Genomic DNA, 20,464 nt, shown 5'->3' with positions numbered 1-20,464 from the left:
AGCTCAATAATCTGTTAACAAAAAATCTCAAATCTGCATTTTCCAGAAAATCTATATTTTACAAAGGAATAATTACATATATTGAATTACCAAATGACGTTAAACAATTTTACAACAGAAAAATTCAAAAGAGCATTAAAGAACAATTTATTTTATTATTTTACAATACTTTCGTTTGTCTTTTTTGTTATTAATTAGACCAATTCTGAAATAGCTCCCTTTGAAGGTATATATTTATTTATGAATATTTCTCATTCAAGAAATATTCATGTATGAATAATTTCCTTCTATAAACCTTTTATGTTTCTTGGGAAAATAAATCGTTTTCATTATTATAGATAGTAAGTAAATAATATTATATTTGTGAAGTATATGTTTGTGTTCCAGTCTTTGGGGAGGGGCTGTAATACGTTAGCTCCCTCTCCGCAACCCAGTATGCCAACGATACATTTACAAATACCTAGGAACATTATCTGCATACTAAAACACCTCTTCAACTAATTATGTCCAAGTGATCAGGAATACAAATTCATCTGAATATATAATCGATTGATTCAATCATATTTTCAACATTGAATATGATTTGGAAATTACCAAAAAAAATTTTATGTATTATTATTATAATATATAGTGAGTAAATGATATTATATTTGTGAAGTAAATGTTTGTGTTCCAGTCTTTGGGAAGGGGGAGGTGCTGTAACCCATTAGCTCCCTTCCTGCAACCCAGTGTGCCAACGATATTCTTACCAATATCTAGGAACATTATTAGCATACTATTAACCTCTTCAACTTATTTTGTCCGAGTGATCAGAAATATAAGTTCAACTGAATATATAATCAATTAATTCAATCATATCCCTCAACAGTGAATACGAATTGGAAATTACAAAAAAAAAATTAGGTATTATTATCATTATGATATATATTGAGTGAATAATATTATATTTGTGGGGTAAATGTTTGTATTCCAGTCTTTGGGGAGGGGCTGTACCCATTAGCTCCCTCTCTGCAACACAGTGTGCCAACGATATACTTACTAATAGCTAGGAACATTATGAGCATACTATTAACCTTTTCAACTTATTTTGTCCGAGTGATCAGAAATACAAGTTTAACTGAATACATAATCAATTAAATAAATCATATCTTTGAAATTGAATATGAATTGGGAATCACAAAAAGTTTTAGGGTTAAAAAAAATTGATTGAGTAAGTTGGGAATAATTACACTGATGGTAAGTCAAACTAAATTGGTACACTGTAATTATTAAATGTGATAATGAGAGGAGATAACATAAATATGACAGTACAAATTTTCAACAAATAATTGAAGATAAAAAGATTTATTGTATTTTATAGAACAAGTGAGCCTACCAGAAGACCAGAGAAAAATGAGTTTCACATGTATCAACATTTTGTATTGTTGTTGTAACAACTCTATTAAAATATTGTTGTTTATATTTGTTTCAATACCTTTACTTTGTAAGGATTTCATAGTTTATTGGTTAATGTTTATAGGAATAGATTTATACAAATTTAACATTCTGAATATTATAAACTTACTATTACTGCTACTAATGGTAATAAAAGATATTCATACTGAAAAAGAGATATAATAATTTGATAAATTGTTGAAATGTTCAACAGAATAGGCTTCTCACCCTCTGCAATTATTTTCCTTCCCCTTTCTCTAAATATCATTCTCCTCTCACGTTATTTTAGATGGAAAAAAATATATAAATAAAGCTTAATTCCCATTTGTTTATTATACATACATCATGACCATTATATATGTACCTTACTTATAATCAATGATCAATTATTATTGAACAAAAAATCATACTTACTCATAACAGAGCGGCTTGAGCTACTATAGTTTCGGTCTGAATCCCTGTCTCTGTCTCTGCTTCTGAAGCGATCTCGTTCCCTCTCCCGTTCTATCCATTCTCTGGGCTTCTCCCACTGAGATACTTCTGTTTTACAATTATAATAATACTTCTTGCCAGACGAGCTAACATGTTCTGACCAATCACCCACTCTAACAACCCTATCTCTATCTTCTCTCTGAAAAAAGAAACAGGATAAGTAGGCGACTCATCAATAACATTGAACTTCTTGATAAGAACAGATAATAGTCAAAATTATGACAGATAAACTTTATCACTAAAAAAATAAAAAAATTCGTAACGAAACTGTAGCTGTGTTGATGAACAAATTGAAACTTGCAAAACTTACCTTATCTACACAGTTATTATGCATCGGTTTTCTGTCTCTAGAAGAAATCTGAGATGATTTTATCGGATGCAAAATGTTCTTTTCATCAATTCTATCGGAACTAACTTTGTGTTCAGAATCTCGACTGCGTTTGTCCTTTGGTGACCTGGCACAATCTGTAATATAAGTATTATTTTCATAACTCTCAAGGTAATAATATATATGCAGTCAATGCAGTCAAGCTGCTCGAAATTAATTCCATAAAAATCAAAATATGAATAGATAAGTACTTTCTGATCATTCCCATATTGATTTCAATTTAAGAGCCACCGGTAGACAGCTGTTTCAGCCTATTGGGCATCGTCAGTACCGGGCAGGCGGTCCTCGATTGAAGACAAATTGTGAAAAACCAGAAAAGTACTTGATAAAAATAACTGTGTAAACGGAAGCGAAACATATGTGGAACCACCCATTGGTGGGACACCCAAGTCAACTTGACAAGTTTTTATGTCAGTGTTGGTGGTTTGACCAACCAACCGACAACTGCGGTACCAGAAATTTGGGAAGCTAACCTGAAATGCCATTGGAAAACGAATCCACGTTTCTAGAAATGATATTAAATCGAGAAAGGTTAATGCAGTCAAGCTGCTGGAAAATAATTAATATTAATATATATATATATATATATATATATATATATATATATATATATATATATATATATATATATATATATATATATATATATATATATATATATATATATTCAGGTATGACATTTGTCAAACCAAAAAAATCCATTAATGTTTAACTTTCTTCCGTCGATTTATATGTTCAATTCATTTATATATATATATATATATATATATATATATATATATATATATATACAGAACTATTCAAATTCGTTTCTGTACATGGGTATCTCGTAAACGATAAGAGATAGGGTGTCGGTTAAATTATGATAAAGTTGCGTATTTTAGAGACCTATTCAATGATGTAAAGAAATCGAATATAGCTCTCTTGATTCTGGAGATATACAGGAAAAACCAAAAAAACCCAAATAATTTTTTGGCTATATCTTCTTTATTTGCAGAAATATTGAAAATATGTCCACATGTCCACATTTTCCTATTGGCCCTTGATGTGGGCCCTCGGAATATATCCATGAATCTTTTATACAGGGTGTCATCTGACTTGGGCCACCACCATCTTTGAATTTTTAAATACGGACCTGTATTTTTTGTTGTAGTTTTTGGATCGTAAACGTTCATTTCATACTGAGAAATCAAATTCAATTTTATATTTCGGGATTTTTCGGTAATATTCAATTATAATTGTGTGAATTATTCCCTTTTAAATTACGGCCCTGGAAATTGATTGACTGAGTTGAATAAAAACACAATAGCAACTTTCACGTCTCCCTATTTACCGTAGAGTTTTTCGAGAGTTTTTTTTTTTTCATTTTTATGTACCTATTCATATTTTTTCCATTGCTCTGAGCGTTTTCTACAATGAACTTCGAATAAGAAAACCTTTTATGATTATCTGAAACAACAAAAATATATTATATGTGTTTTGATGAGCAGAAAAAAACGGTAGCAATAATAACATCCGAAACGAACACTATAATTATAATATTTGCCAGAGTGCATCTACTATAATAGTCTACATCTGTTCCAATGTGGATGAATCTAAGGTAACCTGCTTAGTTTTGCCAGCTAATCTCTCAGACCATCTCTCAGGCCAGTATCAAATCCCTACATGCAGTTGGTTACCTTGTTCACAGGCAGATAGGGCGATAACAAATCCATTGTTGGTTGTCCGCTTCAGCTTAGTTTGAGAAATGATACTCTGAAGGAATTCGAGTTTCAATTATCGGAAATCATCGAACGCACTTCGTGGTTTTAGCCACGGGAGTAGTTGTTTTGTGATAGGGGTCAGTCCATTAACCTACAGAGTCAGAAATGCTTTTCATCAGTTTGAACTTCCATTGTCTAATATAATATAAATTGATTTGATGACCCTGAAAAAAATCAAAAAGATTAACCGAAAATAACAATTTTATTGAACAAAAAACTGAAATTACAAAGAAATAACATACAACAACAACCAAACAAATAAACATTGAAATATTAATAATTTAATGATAAAATTATATAAATAATAAAATAATAAAAATAGAAATTTAATAATTTATTAATATTTGTTTGGTTGTTGTTGTATGTTATTTCTTTGTAATTTCAGTTTTTTGTTCAATAAAATTTATTTTCGGTTAATCTTTTTGATTTTTTTCAGGGTTATCAAATCAATTTATATTATATTGAAGTATTAGACAATGGAAGTCCGAACTGATGAAAAGCATTTCAGCTCCCCCAGAAACAAACTCGGATGCAGTATCTGAGAAAAAAAAATGAGCAGCGGAGTTCCACAAAGCTCTGTCGTAGTGTCCATATTATTTTTGATATTGAATGATCTCACTGACTTCAATATTAGCGGTAGGTTCACTTTATTTGCAGATTATGCAACTATACAGCGTGACTCACGGTCAATGGTAGGTTAGACGTTTCTGGAAAACGCAAAGCATGATTTTTCTGAAAATTTCATGATGATATATCAAGTCCCTACACCTAAATCGTCAAGTTTTCTCAATAAAGTCGCTTCTTCTAGAAACATTATTTTTTTTTTTAGAATTTGAATTTGGGTGGCAGTGGAATTATCAAGCTTATAGCAGTTCGGTTACTTTTATAAGTAATTTACAAAGAGTTATCGACGGTGTTTTGAATCATCTTCCAAAATGAATGCAAATATCGATTATTCAAACTAAGTTCTTATGAAATTATTTATTATACACGTGAACAAAGTGATCAAATCATTGTCAGAACGTGTAAAAAATTCAACCAAATGTATCCTGAATTGACACCAATGAACGAAAGGAAGTTTGTAAGGTTACAAAATAATTTCCTTAACTATGGCTCATAGTTTTCAGGGAACAACTGTACCAAAAATCAGTCATTTCTAGGTAAAAAGTAAGATTTTGTGGGCTAAAACATGTGAAAGTACAGACAATAACAGAATAGGATGATTCAAAATAACAAAATTATAAACAAAATATCACATTTTCACAATAAATGCTGAAAATGTTGTCCATTACATTCTAAACACTTTAAAATGTTTTTTTGTACGCGACTTGTGGTTGCTTCTTCAAGTTCCTGGGGATTCAGATCTTCAATACTCCACACTATTCGCCATCGCAATTCTTCTTTGGTAGGCACTGGAGTACTGTATACCCTTTCTTTTAAAACACCCCATAAAAAAGTCAAGTGGCGTGAGATCGGGTGATCTCGGTGGCCAATCCCACGGCCCTAAACGCCTAAACCAACGATCATCGAAGAGTTCGTCAAGTTTCCTGGAAACTTCTTGGGTGGAATGAGCTGGTCCAGTTTAAACCACGAATTCCTATATTCCTTTGAAGGCAAATTTTCAAGAAAATCGGTTACAGTCGTCCTTAATATTTGGAGATATCTCTCTGCATTCAGTGTGTCTTCATAAATAAAAAAGCTAATTTTATTGTTTTTCAGAATACAGAAAACATTCTGGCCATTTCTTTTGTAACATGAGGATTATGATCAGCCCAAAAATGTTTATTCCTTCTATTGAAAATACCATCCATCGTAAATTTTGATTCGTCGCTTCAAATTATTTTTGACAAAAATTCCCGATCTTCCTGTGTATGAATCAAAAAGGATTCACAAAAATGCATTCTACGTTCGAAGTCTTCTGCTTTTAGAGCTTGAACTTTGGTAAATTTATACGGATGCATTCCGTGATTTTTCAAAATTCGTTGTACTGAAGCATGTGATACACCTAAATCTTTTTCTGCACTGTGAATGGAAGCTTTTGGATATGCATAAAAATATGCCAAAACGTTAACAGTATTGTCCTCATTTGAAGTAACAGGTTTTGGTAATGTTGAAGGCGCTTTTAACATGGAGCCATAGTTAAGGAAATTATTTTGTAATCTTACAAAATTCCTCTCGTTCATTGGTGTTAATTCAGGTTGAATTTTCTACAAGTTCTGGCAATGATTTGATCACACTGTCCGTGTATAATAAATAATTTCATAAGAACTTCGTTTGAATAATCAATATTTGCATTCATTTTTGGCGATTTTTTGAAACACCGTCAATAACCATTTATCAATCACTTATAAAAGTCACCAAACTGTCATAAGCTTGATATTTCCAAGGCTACCTAGAAATCAAATTCTTTAAAAATTATTTTTTGTACTACTGTTATCGAAAATCTCTTTGATAGAAACACTTCAATCAGAACACCTACCAAAAAATCATTTAGAAAAGTTCACACATGCAGTTTGTGCTATTGGTAATATTAAATCCCTGTGAAGTTACTGACAATGACGAAGTAGTATTCAGTCCAACTGTAGAAAGTCCTTCGTGACTAACCAATAATCCTCCTTAAAATAACGTGAGTTGGCGTATGTAGTTGTAACATATGCCTTGTAATCCAAAGATCGTGTGTTCAAATCCCATGGACCCTATAATTTTTTTTATTATCAGCAGTAACGTTATACAAAAAAATTTGTATGATACATTTGTTAAAAGTGATTTTATTTTGCTCGTGAGTTTGCTCCACTTGCTGACGCTCATTTTGCAATAATCCCCACTCACAAAGTAAAATGCCACTTTCAACACTTGTAGGTAAAACATGAAAAACTATTTTTCCACAAAAACGGCTTTATTAAGAAAACTTGACGATTTAGGTATAGGGACATGTATATAATCTTGAAGCATTTTTCACCATCTTTCAATTTATCGAGTAATATACAGGTGGTTTCATTTGAAAAAATGAACTTTCAACTACTTTTATGTTCAATGGAAATAATAGTAATTTTAGCAAGCCCTGTATGATATGGAGTCGATTTCTTGGTGTTATTATATTTCGAGTTTGTCCAAACTATCATAAAAATATCAACTTTTCATGAATTGAAAGGTACTGATGTACTTAATTTCAATTAAGGCTATGTTTTGGACCATATTTAGCACAATTTATTTTTTATCTCGAAAACAGATAGAGATAGGTATAGGACATTATTAACAAAAAAGTATTAAAATACCAGAGCGATTCCAAAAATGTATTAATATACGGGGTGTTCCATTTAAAAAAATAAAATTGCTAGGACTTTTTGATGGAAGTGGCAACGCCGCAATGCTGAAAATATTTTAAATCGATAGAACAGATAAGGAAATGTGAGAGGCTAAATTTTCAGAAAAATCATGCTTTGCGTTTTCCAAAAACGTCTAACCTACCATCGACCGTGAGTCACGCTGTAGAGTGGCACAGTAAAGATAAGAATACTCTCAGCCAATTGATCTCTACAGATCTAGCTGAAATAAAAAAGTGGTGCGATGCCAATTGCACCAATCATTAAGTGAAGTTGCTGAGAACATTACGAAAACTAAGTATGTGGTGGATCTCGTCAAAGTGAACAATTTTTTCTTATAAAATGTTCATCGAAAAATGATTCTTTTTTGAAATATAAATAACTAAAATTACAAAAAAGTTATGATAACAACCAACCATGTTTTGAAAAATTTTAACAACTTGTATATTGAAAACGAATGATTTTTCGATAAACATTTTAAAGAAAAAAGTTGTTTATTTTGGTTGATCTCGTCACAGCGTGCGCAGCGCCCTCTAGATGTTACATGAAAATTCATACGAAATTATGATTTCCCATGTCAAAAGAGCCCTGGGTGCCAAATTTTGTGCAAATAACTTATTTTTTGCTAAAGTTATTTTTAAAAAAGAACAAAAAAATTCGGTTTCGACACCCTTTATCTCCGAAACAAAGCATTTCTGGACACAGGAATACGTCACTTGAAAATTTTAACGTACTTATGTTACATCCTGTATAATTGAGAGAACAAAACATTCTCAAGTTATTTTTCAAGGCAAGATCAAGATGCAGAAATATCTTACCTGAATACTTGTCCCTGGACATTTTATAGTCTCTGTTTTCTCTCTCCTTTTCACGGATTTTCTGTATATAGGAGTTCTTCGATTGATATGATCTTTCACGATCCATAGGTGATTGCGAATCTGGGCTGTCCGATCGATAATTTCCATTGGGGGAATCACGGATTCTCTCGTACCTGTCACTGCTGGATCCATAACTTTTTGACGAACTGTACTTCGAACTCTGAAAAGAATCAAAAATCAAAATAAAATGAAAATGCTTCAACAGTAACTTGAACTATTTTATAATTTTGCCTTTCAAAAAAGACGCTAAGATTTGCGCAGATATGTACTGTTTCAAAAGTCAAAATATACTTTCATTCTTAGAACTAGCTAGCAGTTTTTGTTCTTCGACAGATGCCAAAAGAGTTTTGAAATGTGATAGGCAAAAGTATGAAATATGACAACTACTGATAAATAACATATTTTCGTTTTCCTTCGTCAAAAATGCATTAAATTTACACTCGAATTTTTTGGGAAAACTAGAAGTTTGTCCTTTCTACACCAGTATGATGTTTTCCATTACAATTTTCATTTTTTCAGATTGTGGAAGGAGGAAATCCCCAGAAAGATCCATAAACAAACTGATTTCCTCCACAAAAAATGACATTTCTTCAATATTACTATAGAATATCTCCAGCTTTTAGAAGGCTATATAACCAACAAGGATTTTTTCAAAAAACTAGCAAAAACTGAGGATTCAAAATGTATTGTTTATAAGGTGTTTTAATTTATAACACAGAAACAACTGAAATGATTAAATGAAAAAACATAATATGGTTCAAATGAAAAAGTTCATGTGATGGTAATTTGGTCCTCTTCATTTGATTCTCTATTTCTTACCCATAGAAAAATGCCCATGCATGTCAAGACCTTAATGTTTTTTATTATATATATATCAAGATTGGCACCTCACAAATCATTTGATTTGATTGATTTGAAATTTGAGTAAAACCGGTATAAAAACCCTAACTACTGTATAAATCCCATCTGCTTATTATTAAAACCAACTAAAGACTATCAGTTCAGTATATGAAAAAATATTATCTTATCTTTCTCCATAGAGAGACTAGTTCTTATGTTATTTTTTATTTCTGTGATAATATTTGGATATTTTCACAAACCACATTAATGTACAGTGTGATCAACAAAATGAAAACAAATAGTATTATCTGACTACTGTTTCCATTACCTGAAAAATCCTAATAAATGAGCACTTCTTATACATATAATTACCCCAACAATAACTTGAAAGTAATAAAAAAGAATTGTATCTCCTTATATGTTATTTTTATGAAGTATCACAACAATATTATCATATCTCGAATATACCTACACAGTAGGTTGAATGGACTGACGCCTATCAGAAAATAACTACTCCCCGGCTAATACCACGAAGGGCGTTGGATCCTACCTAGTGTGTAGGTATATTCGAGACCGGCTTGAACGTTTAAAGTTAATTTCTTTAGGTTTGTTTACTGCCAGTCTTCAAGCATAACCCACTGACTAATAAGAAAGTTTTTCTTCCTTATTCAGAGGAATCGGGCAAATTACGGATATGCAGTTGGTTAGTACCTCGTCCACTAGATGGAGTGACATTTTGTTGTTTGCTCCAACTTAGGATGAGGAATGAAATACTCTGAAAAAATTCCGATTTTCAATTATGGAATATCGTTGATTTTAGGTCGATGATGGCCACCATCTTGCACTGATGAGTGGGTAATGAGCCCGAAACCGGTCTGCAAGTGTGCCTGTTCCAAAATTGAAAGTCAACTCTTTCAGTTGTATTGCCAATTGCATATGCAGGAAATTTTCTGTGAAGATTCCTGCACTGACGCCTGTCGGATATAATCCAACGCCCTTTGTGGTATTAGCCAGGAGAGTAGTTGTTTTCTGATAGGCGTCAATCCATTCAACCTACTATGTAGGTATATTCGAGACTGGCTTGAATGTTTAAAGTTCATTTCTTTAGATTTGTTTACTGCCAATCTTCAAGCATAACCCACTGACTAATAAGAAAATAATACAAAGAAATCAAACTTGAATTTTATTCGAATTGGCCACATTCGTGATCATGCCACAAGGCAAACCAAATTACTATCAAAAATAAAATAAAAACAAATTTTGGAAAAAAGTTGATATGTCACGATGGGATCATTATATAGAATTCCAGAGAAAATGAAGAAACACTATTCCATTACAAAACTTAAATATCAATTGAAAAAATCTAATTAGTGGAATTCATAGTTTATATTCATTTTTTTTGTATTGCCCTTGAATTCGTTTATAACATGTACTTTCTCAAACCAATTTCATATTATTATGCATTTCATTGTTTTTATTTTTCAAGATATGTTATGTGTTCATCATAAAATATTTCAGCAACTGTTATTTCATAACACTTTGTAGTTAACTATAGTCCCTAATTATAAGCATTTATTGTTTCTTGGCACAATAAACTGAATTGAATTATTTAAATTCTTAGATCTTCTTACACTTTCTTTTATTTATGTATAGATATTTAAAATCTATTCAATCTTAGTGATCGATTTAATAGTAAAACAAACCTCTGACACTGCCCCAATGTGCCAGTGCGAAGTTATATTTTTTTAGAAAAGTAGGGAGTGATGAATGCTTTGAATGAAGTGAGAGTAATTGTCTTTGTGGTCTTTATATTTCATATCTGAGAATACCTACAATATATGTTATTCCTACTAGTTCTTTGATAATTTGTGTTTTTCAAATTATTTTTATAAAATTAAAAACTCAGGACACCACAATATTCACACTCAATGTCTTCCACCCTATACAATACTTTTTTTATTGTGCCTTTTTCTGAAATATAAGAACATAGGCTTTCATAGCCAAAGACAAGATTAGAAAGAACAAAAAATCTGGGCTGTTAGGACATGGCAAAAGGAACTTCTAATACAAATGTTTCTTCAGTGAAGAATGCACTGACTGCAAGGAAGTATGTAATATCTCAAAGTGTCAGCACGATAACTTTTTTTCTGAGATATTTCACCAAGCAGTAAAAACTGAAGATGGCTGTTGTCAACCTGTTGTATTTTGTATGAAAACTGTGTTCAGGCTCTATGATTAATCAAAGGAACAGTTAACTGGAATGATTTGCATGCTGGTGAAGAACAGTTTTTTTTTTGCTTCTTCTGTATATGCTGCAAAATATCCTTATAGGATAGGATTTGAAATATCGAAAAAAGGCCACATCAATTAAAAAAAGAGCTGTGCAAAAAAATGTTTTGCCACTGCAAACCTTTCAAGTATTAGTCTTGCAGTGGTAGAAAATTCTGAGTTGAGGGTTAGCAAAATGAGCACAGATTTAAAGACATTCAAGTTCTATTTGTTTATTCTCCATTAGATCATACTGAGTATGATATGGAACAGGTCTCAGCATTAAAATTTAGGTATTTAGAGAATATAAGTGTACAATAATAGAAATAACACAGAAGATAAGCTGCTTCTGAAAAGTTTGGAACACTGCTCCGAACCAGAAAACTGTACAAACCTCAGCAACTTTTGACGCTTTAAAAAGCTCAGATTAGACCTTCTTTGGAGTATTTTTCTCGTGTATGGAGCTCCGCCGCTAAGCATACCCTGAAGCGGCTAGATTCCATCCAGAAAGAGGCATCCGCCTGATTGAAGACGCAAACTACAACCTTTATCGTCCTCAGGGACGACATTCCTCAGAATTATTTAAAAAAGGGTTGAAAATAGAAGTTTTTTGATTGCGTGAAAACATCTGAAATGGGTGTATTCTGCAGTAACAGGTCGGGAAAAGGTGACAATTTGCGAGGTTTTATTACGAATAGTTACTTCCTGGAATTTCAATTTCATTACCCTTTTTCTTAGTAGGTCTTGTTTAACGGATCTTAAAAATGACTTAACGGATCTTAAAAATGACTAAACGCACCAAAAAAGTAGAAATTACTGGTAAATATGGAACCAGATATGGTGCTTCACTTTGTAAGATGGTGAAAAACAGGAACATTACTAAACACAGTAAATATTCTTGCAGTTTTTGTGGAAAGGATGCCATGATAAGGAGTTTTGTTGGCACTTGGTCTTGCAAATGTTGCAAGCGAGTTCTAGCTGGAGGAGTATACAGCACAACAGCTGCTGCTTCAGTCAGGTCTGCTGTGCTCTAATCAAATCACACCTGCGATATGGTATTGCATTTTAAGGTTATTGCAGCAAGCAATTGTTCGATTCTGTTTTCGTCCTGCAGAAATGAGCAGTCAGATTCATGTCCAGAGCTAAATACACCGACCATTGTAAACCGTTACTTATAAAACAGAATTTTGACTTTAAATTACATTTTTATACTTGAAACTCTATGTTTGTAGCATAAGCACAAGTCCAATGTCTCCGATACTGAGCGCACTATAATACTCCTCAAATAACGAGAAAAAACTTACCTCTCCTCATCCCCCACTTAGAATTAACGAAAAAATCAATAATATATGAGAGTAAAAAGATATATAACAATCTTCCACTCTGTTTGAGAGAAATCTCCATACACAATATTTTTGAAAAAAAGGTAAAAAAAGACTTTTGCTCAAATCCTATTATACCCTACAGGAGTTTTACGATGATGCTCACTTCCTTGTATTATGATAAATTTTAGCCTTTGTCAACTTATTTCATGTACTATATACAAATTTAATTATACATATATTCATTTTAGATTATAAGCTATGTAAATTATTTTTTTTACGATGATGCTCACTTTTTGTGTTGTGAAAATGTTTGTATTTGTAGACCTGTGGTATATAGAATACTATTTGTCAAATTTTAATTATGTACTGACTTTACATTATAGAAAGCTTTGTCAATAAGAATATCTTTTCTTGGACAATAAAGTATATTGATTGATTGATTGAAACGACTTAGGGAAAATAAGGAACAGTAATTTGCATAATTCAACTAATAAAAATATATAGAAAAAAAAATATACACACTTGACTTTATCTCCGAAAGTAGACCAAAGCACCAAGTTTTGACTTCAGACAAAAATATGGAAGTGCAATAATTGATTCTCCAAAAATTGGCACAAACTGTTACAACAAATAAATGAATCAGTTTGACGAATTCCGAACACTGAAACTTTGGAAAAACCAAAATGTTTCAAAACCTGCCAAATTTTGATAAAATCATTTTATCAGATTTGAAATTATTTCTTAAACCGAAATGGTGGTGTACGTAGAACTGTGTTACATTAGCGTAACATTACACAAAATATTTTGATTCAATTACCCTATGCTCAACTACATCACGAAGATCAATTGTATCAAAATGAAAAAAAAATCTTCAGATGTTTTCCCCATTAATTAATATCATTATTAATACGATGTCGACATTTAAATATTGAATGGTAACTTACTACATACATTACATACCTATTTCTTCAGATTCAATTGGCAATATAAAAACACTCTTCTGCAATAAACCATAATCTTGAAAGTTTTTGAAATAATGTAACTTATTTTTGGTAGTGGTTTCATGCTTTCATTGAAATCCAATTATCGAAATATATTGGGTAAATACATTTCAACTTTTTGGTTCCCAGGTATTCTTGAAAAATGTAATTTTTCGTCTTGATATTTACAGTTTCTTCGAACTTATCATTTCATTTTTTTTTTGTCAAAACAAAATGAGTTGAAAGATTTCATTTCTGAATGAAAAGCCCAGCAATCAACAGTAATATGATAACAAATATACCATATAAAATATCTAGGTTAAAATTGTCTATAAAACTTATTTGCCCTGATAAAATAAGTAAATGGTTAGTGTACTTTCAATAGTTAATGAAATGATGTTGAATGTGTTCAAATATTTGAGAAATATTTTTGTATTTTAAATATAGGTTAGAAGAGAATGGCAGCCATCTTTATTATTGTTTTGACAACTACATTTTTTACAAATTCTAAAGAAAAATTGTAGATTTGAGTTCAGTAAACCTCATCAGTATGTTTTGTTATACAAAAATTATACATGTATATAATATATATATATACATATATAATATAAATTCAACATCTTAAAGAAAAATTTTGTGTATAGTAAATTCTCATTTTTCTCATAAAAGTTGAAAACAGTATAAAAGGTGAAAAGAGTATATATCCATTAATAATTCTGAAGTTCAATGGAAACCAATTTATGCTTTCATCTATTTTTAATTCATTTTTGTACTTAGAACTAAGTTTTACCTGATAAGGATGGGCTTGGTGCTTCTCGAAGTACCTATAAGAAAAACCAATTACTATGAGAAAATTTCGAAAAAAAAATTGTCAATAAAATTACAAACTGAATAATTTCATTGCCTTGAGGTTGTGTCAAGACCATAATGAATGCCTACCCATCGTTCATCCGCTGAGTTTTCCTTGCATGCATTACCATCAATGCACGTCTCTAGAAAATGTTTGTGGCTTTTACAATAAGCCGCCCCGTCAAATGATGTCATAAAAACAATAATAACGTCTGAACTCTATCAAAAACTAACTTTTCTATCAGACGCCATGTCACATAAGGGAATAATTTGCAGCTCAAAGGCAAAATGCTCTTTAAGTATCATTGGTCGAAAACATTGACGTAAGAACGACAGTGTAGCCAACGCTTACAACAAAACACATGTGAACTAATTTGCACTTATACAGGTCAGGCTTGAGCAACTTTTGAAAAATGTTAATGGTTATGCAAATTCGCTTGAAATTTTGTCACAGTAGAGCCTATATACTATAACAATTTTCAATTGAAGGTGGTTCATTAGCAACGTCGCCCTTGAAGTGACCAACGGATAATCCTCTTATCAACTCTGCAGAGGCGTACCAAAATATTATTTTTATTTATTTAAACACATAGGTAATTACGTAAAAATTGTTATAGTAAGTGGCGCTATCTGGTGTCAATGATAAAACTGATTACATTTTCTTATTATGCCTAATATAGTACTTCAAAAAAACAGAAAAATTTACAAAATAATTATTATTACATAGAAAGAGAACTACAAAGCAAAGAAATAATTACCTATGTTATGCTTATGAAGTTTCAGAATCCATTGACTCGTCCGAAGAGGAATCCCCAGTAATACTTGAATCTATTATTATTTGATTGAAAACAGTGTCTATCATCCCGTCCAATCTCCACATTTTTTCTTCTTCCTTGATCACATGGGCTACAGCATTAGTCCAATCTTCTTTCCGTATCCGTTCCATTGCGAGTTCTAATAAACGTTGGACATCAGAAATTTTATATGTCACGTTTTCACGAGCTACGTAACCCTTAATTTGAGCCCAGATCAATCCTATCGGGTTTAACTCGCAATGGTAAGGAGGAAGTCTCAGATAGGTGATGCCTTCAGCACGAGCTATTGTATCCATCACATGCTGGCGATACCTGTCACGATGCTGTTTAATGACACTCATAAGCTCAGCCTTAACCATGTCCTCGGAAAATGGAATTCTTTTTTGTCCTAACCAACTCTGCATGTCTGCTTTTCTGGTGGTCATAGTTGGCAGCTGTTCTACTAATCGGCTGTGATAAGAAGCGTTATCCATTACTATTACCGAATTTGGCTCCACTCGTAAAAGAAGGGATTCAAACCATCCTTCCAAGCGTTGGGCGTCCATGTCTTCGTGATAATCCCCGTTTTTTTTTTGGATAAAAAAATTAGTGAACTATCGTCTAAAAAGCCACTCTCACTACCTATATGGGCGACAATTAGTCGCTGCCCTTTACCCGTTGGTCCGCGTAACCCTGTTGATAAACCGTCCACAAATGCTTGACGATAACTAGTTATAATAGTATCTTGCCAGATCTTAGATACTGTGTGACCAGCATTCGTCCAGATAATACATTTTTTTGTGAGCAGAACGCATAGAAGATATCTCCGTCGCCATGAGACTATATCTTCTCTTTCTATTAAGACAAATTTACGGGATCGTTTGGCATATATAAATTTTAAATCTTCTTTTATTATTTTCCTTAACTTCTCTTTGCTCATTTTTGGAATGAGATCATTATCCATTACCTTTGTCCTAATGGATTCGAGGGTTGGCGCTTTATTCTCAAAAAAGAAAGAATGAATGGTATAGCGTACAAAATTTTTCTGGTATTCGTCCAATACAATTTTTTTTCTACCACGACAATGTACTTTTGGAGCTTGCACAATCCCAGTCACTTTTTTTCACGTAAAATACGTTCAATTGTCGACACGGATATTCCCGTTAAAAATGGACACTGGGCTACAGCTTCCACTGTACGGAGTATATTTCGTACACTCTACAGACAATCTGTTTTTCTTCTAATGACATAAACTTCCGCTTTCTTTGTACATTACTTGGACCTGCTACGGCATCCATCTTAATACATCTTGAAAAAAACACTTCATTGTGAGATTTTCACTAGAACAGATTAACAAATCTGCAACACGTGTTTCGCTGCACAGTAGCGTTTTCAAGCGTGTTCACTAACAAACTGAATTCTACAGACATTGTGATTTATATATACTTTTTGAAATATTACTATCTACCTAGAAACTAATAATATTCTAGGAACTAATTAATCACAGTTATACCTGAGTTTAACGGACATTTATACCTCAGTTTAATGACTAGGTCAACTAATTATCTCACAAAAATCTATGATAATGTATTTTGAAAAACAAGTATCGGCCAACTCTATCTTATATTTTAAAGTAAATAAATGTAACAGTCTATTTAATAAATATAATAAAATATATTTAATAAATACAGAACAAAATCACCTTCACAAGAAACAGGACACACTACGCCTATGCAGATAAGGACGCTTGATAATGAAGAAACCGAATGACTTGTTATGGCATTTTAAGAACGCAAATATAATAGACCTGCGAAGTGTTAAACAGTTTACCGATGTTTCAAAGTATTTAACGAAATGGTTCACCTATTCGCTCGTACATCCTATCGATATGCAGAAACTATCTTGTTACGGGGGGCAAATTTTATGGAATAATCTTACTATTCAATTATTTACAATGGCGATGCATAGACAATAAAAATGACCCCGGTAAGAATTTAGTTCTAACATTTAACAATGTTGCCGTTAGCTCTCAGTTCAATTTGTATATGAGTTACCTTCAATTGAAAATTGGTATACTATATATGTATACAAATACACTAGTCTTTGTTGCATTGAAAAAGACCAAGTAATTGGAATTTTACACATATCTGAGACTAATTGTCCACGTCTTCGCTCGCGTAGAATTTTGTTTGTCACAATACAATTTCTGACAGACCATCTTGAATAAATAGTTATAATATTTTTTTAATGACCCAAAACTTCAGGTTTCCAACTTCAAAACCTACAAAATTCAATATAATCAGTTAACTAGTTTAGTGATCCAATAATTTTTCTAAAAAAGGGGGGTTGGTTGTGTAACAGGATCAATTTTTCTTAAAAAAAAATAATTGTATTCTTGCCGACGTTTCGAATTTAAATAAATTCTTCTTCAGGGCTCGAAAAGTAGTTTCTTCGTGTTGATGATAATACTATTTTAAAAATCATCAGACATATTAGATACGTATTTGAAAAGTAAAAATAAAAAACACATTGCAAACAACAAATTTTCGAGACAACACCAACACAGAACGACATGAAACAAACGAAACCTACCTACCTACCGTAACTTTGCAATGGCAACGCAAGTCTACCAAACCTTTTGAGTTCTGTTTAATAGATGTGTGATGCTTCATTACCTATTCACCCTTCTTGATGAAATATTATTAAATAAATTTACTCATTGCAAATACAGTAAGTTGGAAAGATATACTAAGCCTTTTTATAATATGTCATAATATTTTTTTTTCCGTTAATGAATTATATTTGTAAACAGAAATGACAAAAATGAGAAGTTGAAAAAAATTACAAAATTGAAGAAACTAAGAGTAAAACTTTCCCTCGGTTATCTTAAAGGCGCGATTTTGTTCCATCCTTTACATAAAAGAGGACGTATGCCTCTCCACTCACAAGCGACTTTGGTGAAATTGGTGACACGTGTGAATCGTTGTATTTGTGCCACGCGCTAGTATACGGGTGTCTGCAGTATGCTGTATAATGTCCTCTGTTAGTAGTCCCACTGTGATTTAAAAGTGCATATAGATTATAACAAGTAGCCACATTTTCTCTTGCAAAATTGTCCATATCCAATCCTTCTAGAGGAAATTCGATGACATCATTCAATTTGCCTCTACTTTCCGTTGGAGAGAATCTTTTTAAATGTATTACTAAAATATAGGGAAACTTGTGGATTGATAGGGACTTTATGCATTTTCTCCTTTCCTTGCATTTCGAACACGTCGGTTTTTCAATTCCATCCAAAGTTTCTTCTCTTGTAAAATAATCTAAGCATTGCCACAAACTCAATTGGTCGGTTCTTTGTGGTATGGAGAGAGACAAATCCCAGAAAGGATCAAATGTTACTGAAGAGTATCCACAGTGTGTGCATTTCATCGTGGATTTCAATTGGCCAACGAAATTATCTTCAATCTTAGAGTTATGCATCCTCAAATATGTGAGCCATGACTCTTGTGCATTTCCGCTGTCGCTCAATTTTTTGTCAATCTCCGTTAAGATTGGTTTAGGTTTCTCATTAATTATATTAACCTCTTCATGTAATCCTTCTAAAAGATAACGGAGAAACTCCTGGGCGTCTTGATGGGAATTACCCATGAATCGAGGAGCAAAACTTTGAATCTGATTTTTTAAGGAGGCTGTATTTACTACTTTATCAAATGAATCTTCTGACCACAACTCCTTGATAACTTCTGCAAACGATTTTATTAAAGCACCCTTCATACTGAAATACTAGTATTGATATCTTTCATGAATTCATCCTTTTTCAAATATTCCAATAACCATCTCGTATTTGATAAACATTGGATTACGCTGTTCATGAAACAGGTGTTACCAATATTTTTTAAACCATTTAACCCAAAGGTTTTGACTGTATTTTGACATAATATTAAAATACTGAAGTGTCTTTTTATATATTTCATGGTTGTTACCTATTTCAGATCGCCAAGAGACAGACAACTATAACTATAACTATATAAATATAAAAAATATATATATATAGTGATGATGTTATTGGTTACGTGCAAGTTAAAAGCGCAGGTGATATATGTATAGGTAAATGTAGAATGACACCCGAACACCGCTTACGTGCAAAACCCATAGATACCTATATACTATATAAAATGGCAAAACCATATCATTGCAGTTTGGAATGCGATGAAAATGAAAAAGACATTTTGAATTAACCTGCGAGGATTGTGTCGTAATATTTTTAATGTAGTAACATCGTCGTAGCGAGGAGCCTTCAATAACTTTTATAAAGTGCTATTGGAAAAACCGTAGCTTTCAGGTATCGATACTACATTGAAAATGATTAAGGCTAACATGTTGGTATAACACTTCATGAAGTTTAACAGAATTGAAATGATTTTTCGAAAAAATAATACTAAAACTTCCAGAGCAACAAATACAGTGCTCGCTCTTACAGTATGTATGTGGAAAAAAATAGGTGAAAAAGATGTTTCTTCATTTCCTAATGAATCATTTCGAAAAAACGTGTGGATTCAGGTTTCATAACCTTTTGTAATAAAGAAATGACAGAATAGATATGTCTCCAAGTAAAAGAGGCTACGATAGCCGTCAGATTCAAATTTGTTGTTTGAGATGCGCTACGGACGAATAATAGCCTCCAAAATGCATGATGCAACTCAGTGCAAAACAAAAGATGGCTCTCTAATTGGGAAAGTATTTGGTGCCGTAACATTAAAGAAAATATGTTATTAATGAAGTCTCGCGAGTCAAAAATATGAAGATGATGGTCTAATTTTGAACAATAAAAGGTTAATGATTTGTGACTGTATCGTAGAGATAAAGTACTCGTACAAGAAAAATTGGGAAAGAAATATTATGCTCAGATTCAAACACCAAATACACGTGTCAGAAAAAAGTGGGACCTATTTTGTATTGCACATGGTGGACTTTGGAACCTCGAAGAATGTAGATATGCATGATAAAGACTACTGTGTCAATCTTGTTGAAAAATGTGCAATGTTGTGGAAGGATAATATTTATGAAAAAATAATCATTTGTAGTATTTATTTGTATTAGTAATGTGAAAAATATTATTATAACCCTGAG

The 20,464-nt window shown here is 32.1% G+C and overlaps 1 protein-coding gene across 3 annotated transcripts in view; it reads right to left on the bottom strand.

Annotated features, from left to right (window-relative positions):
- The window catches only part of wcy (WW domain-containing adapter protein with coiled-coil wacky), a 55,605-nt gene extending 40,764 nt beyond the window's left edge, over positions 1 to 14,841 (bottom strand). The window contains exons 1-5 of one of the 3 annotated variants that reach the window (XM_074175797.1): positions 14,631 to 14,841; positions 14,482 to 14,515; positions 8,219 to 8,438; positions 2,237 to 2,391; positions 1,849 to 2,065 (exon numbers count right to left, since the gene is read on the bottom strand). In XM_074175797.1, coding sequence (XP_074031898.1) covers positions 1,849 to 2,065; positions 2,237 to 2,391; positions 8,219 to 8,438; positions 14,482 to 14,515; positions 14,631 to 14,671 — 667 coding nt within the window. In that variant the 5' untranslated portion in view covers positions 14,672 to 14,841. Of the gene's footprint in view, positions 1 to 1,848; positions 2,066 to 2,236; positions 2,392 to 8,218; positions 8,439 to 9,097; positions 9,276 to 14,481; positions 14,516 to 14,630 lie in introns of those variants that run through there. The other 2 variants (XM_023164721.2, XM_074175798.1) reach the window with 2 other exon arrangements.
- Between the last annotated feature and the right edge of the window lie 5,623 nt (positions 14,842 to 20,464).

Source organism: Leptinotarsa decemlineata, unplaced genomic scaffold (assembly GCF_025532065.1).
Source record: "Leptinotarsa decemlineata unplaced genomic scaffold, Ldec_3_MD MMD2_tig00001344_RagTag_RagTag, whole genome shotgun sequence".
Lineage (NCBI taxonomy): Eukaryota > Metazoa > Arthropoda > Insecta > Coleoptera > Chrysomelidae > Leptinotarsa > Leptinotarsa decemlineata.
The sequence above is the reverse complement of the archived record's forward strand: the minus strand, read 5'-3'. Positions and strand labels throughout refer to the sequence as shown.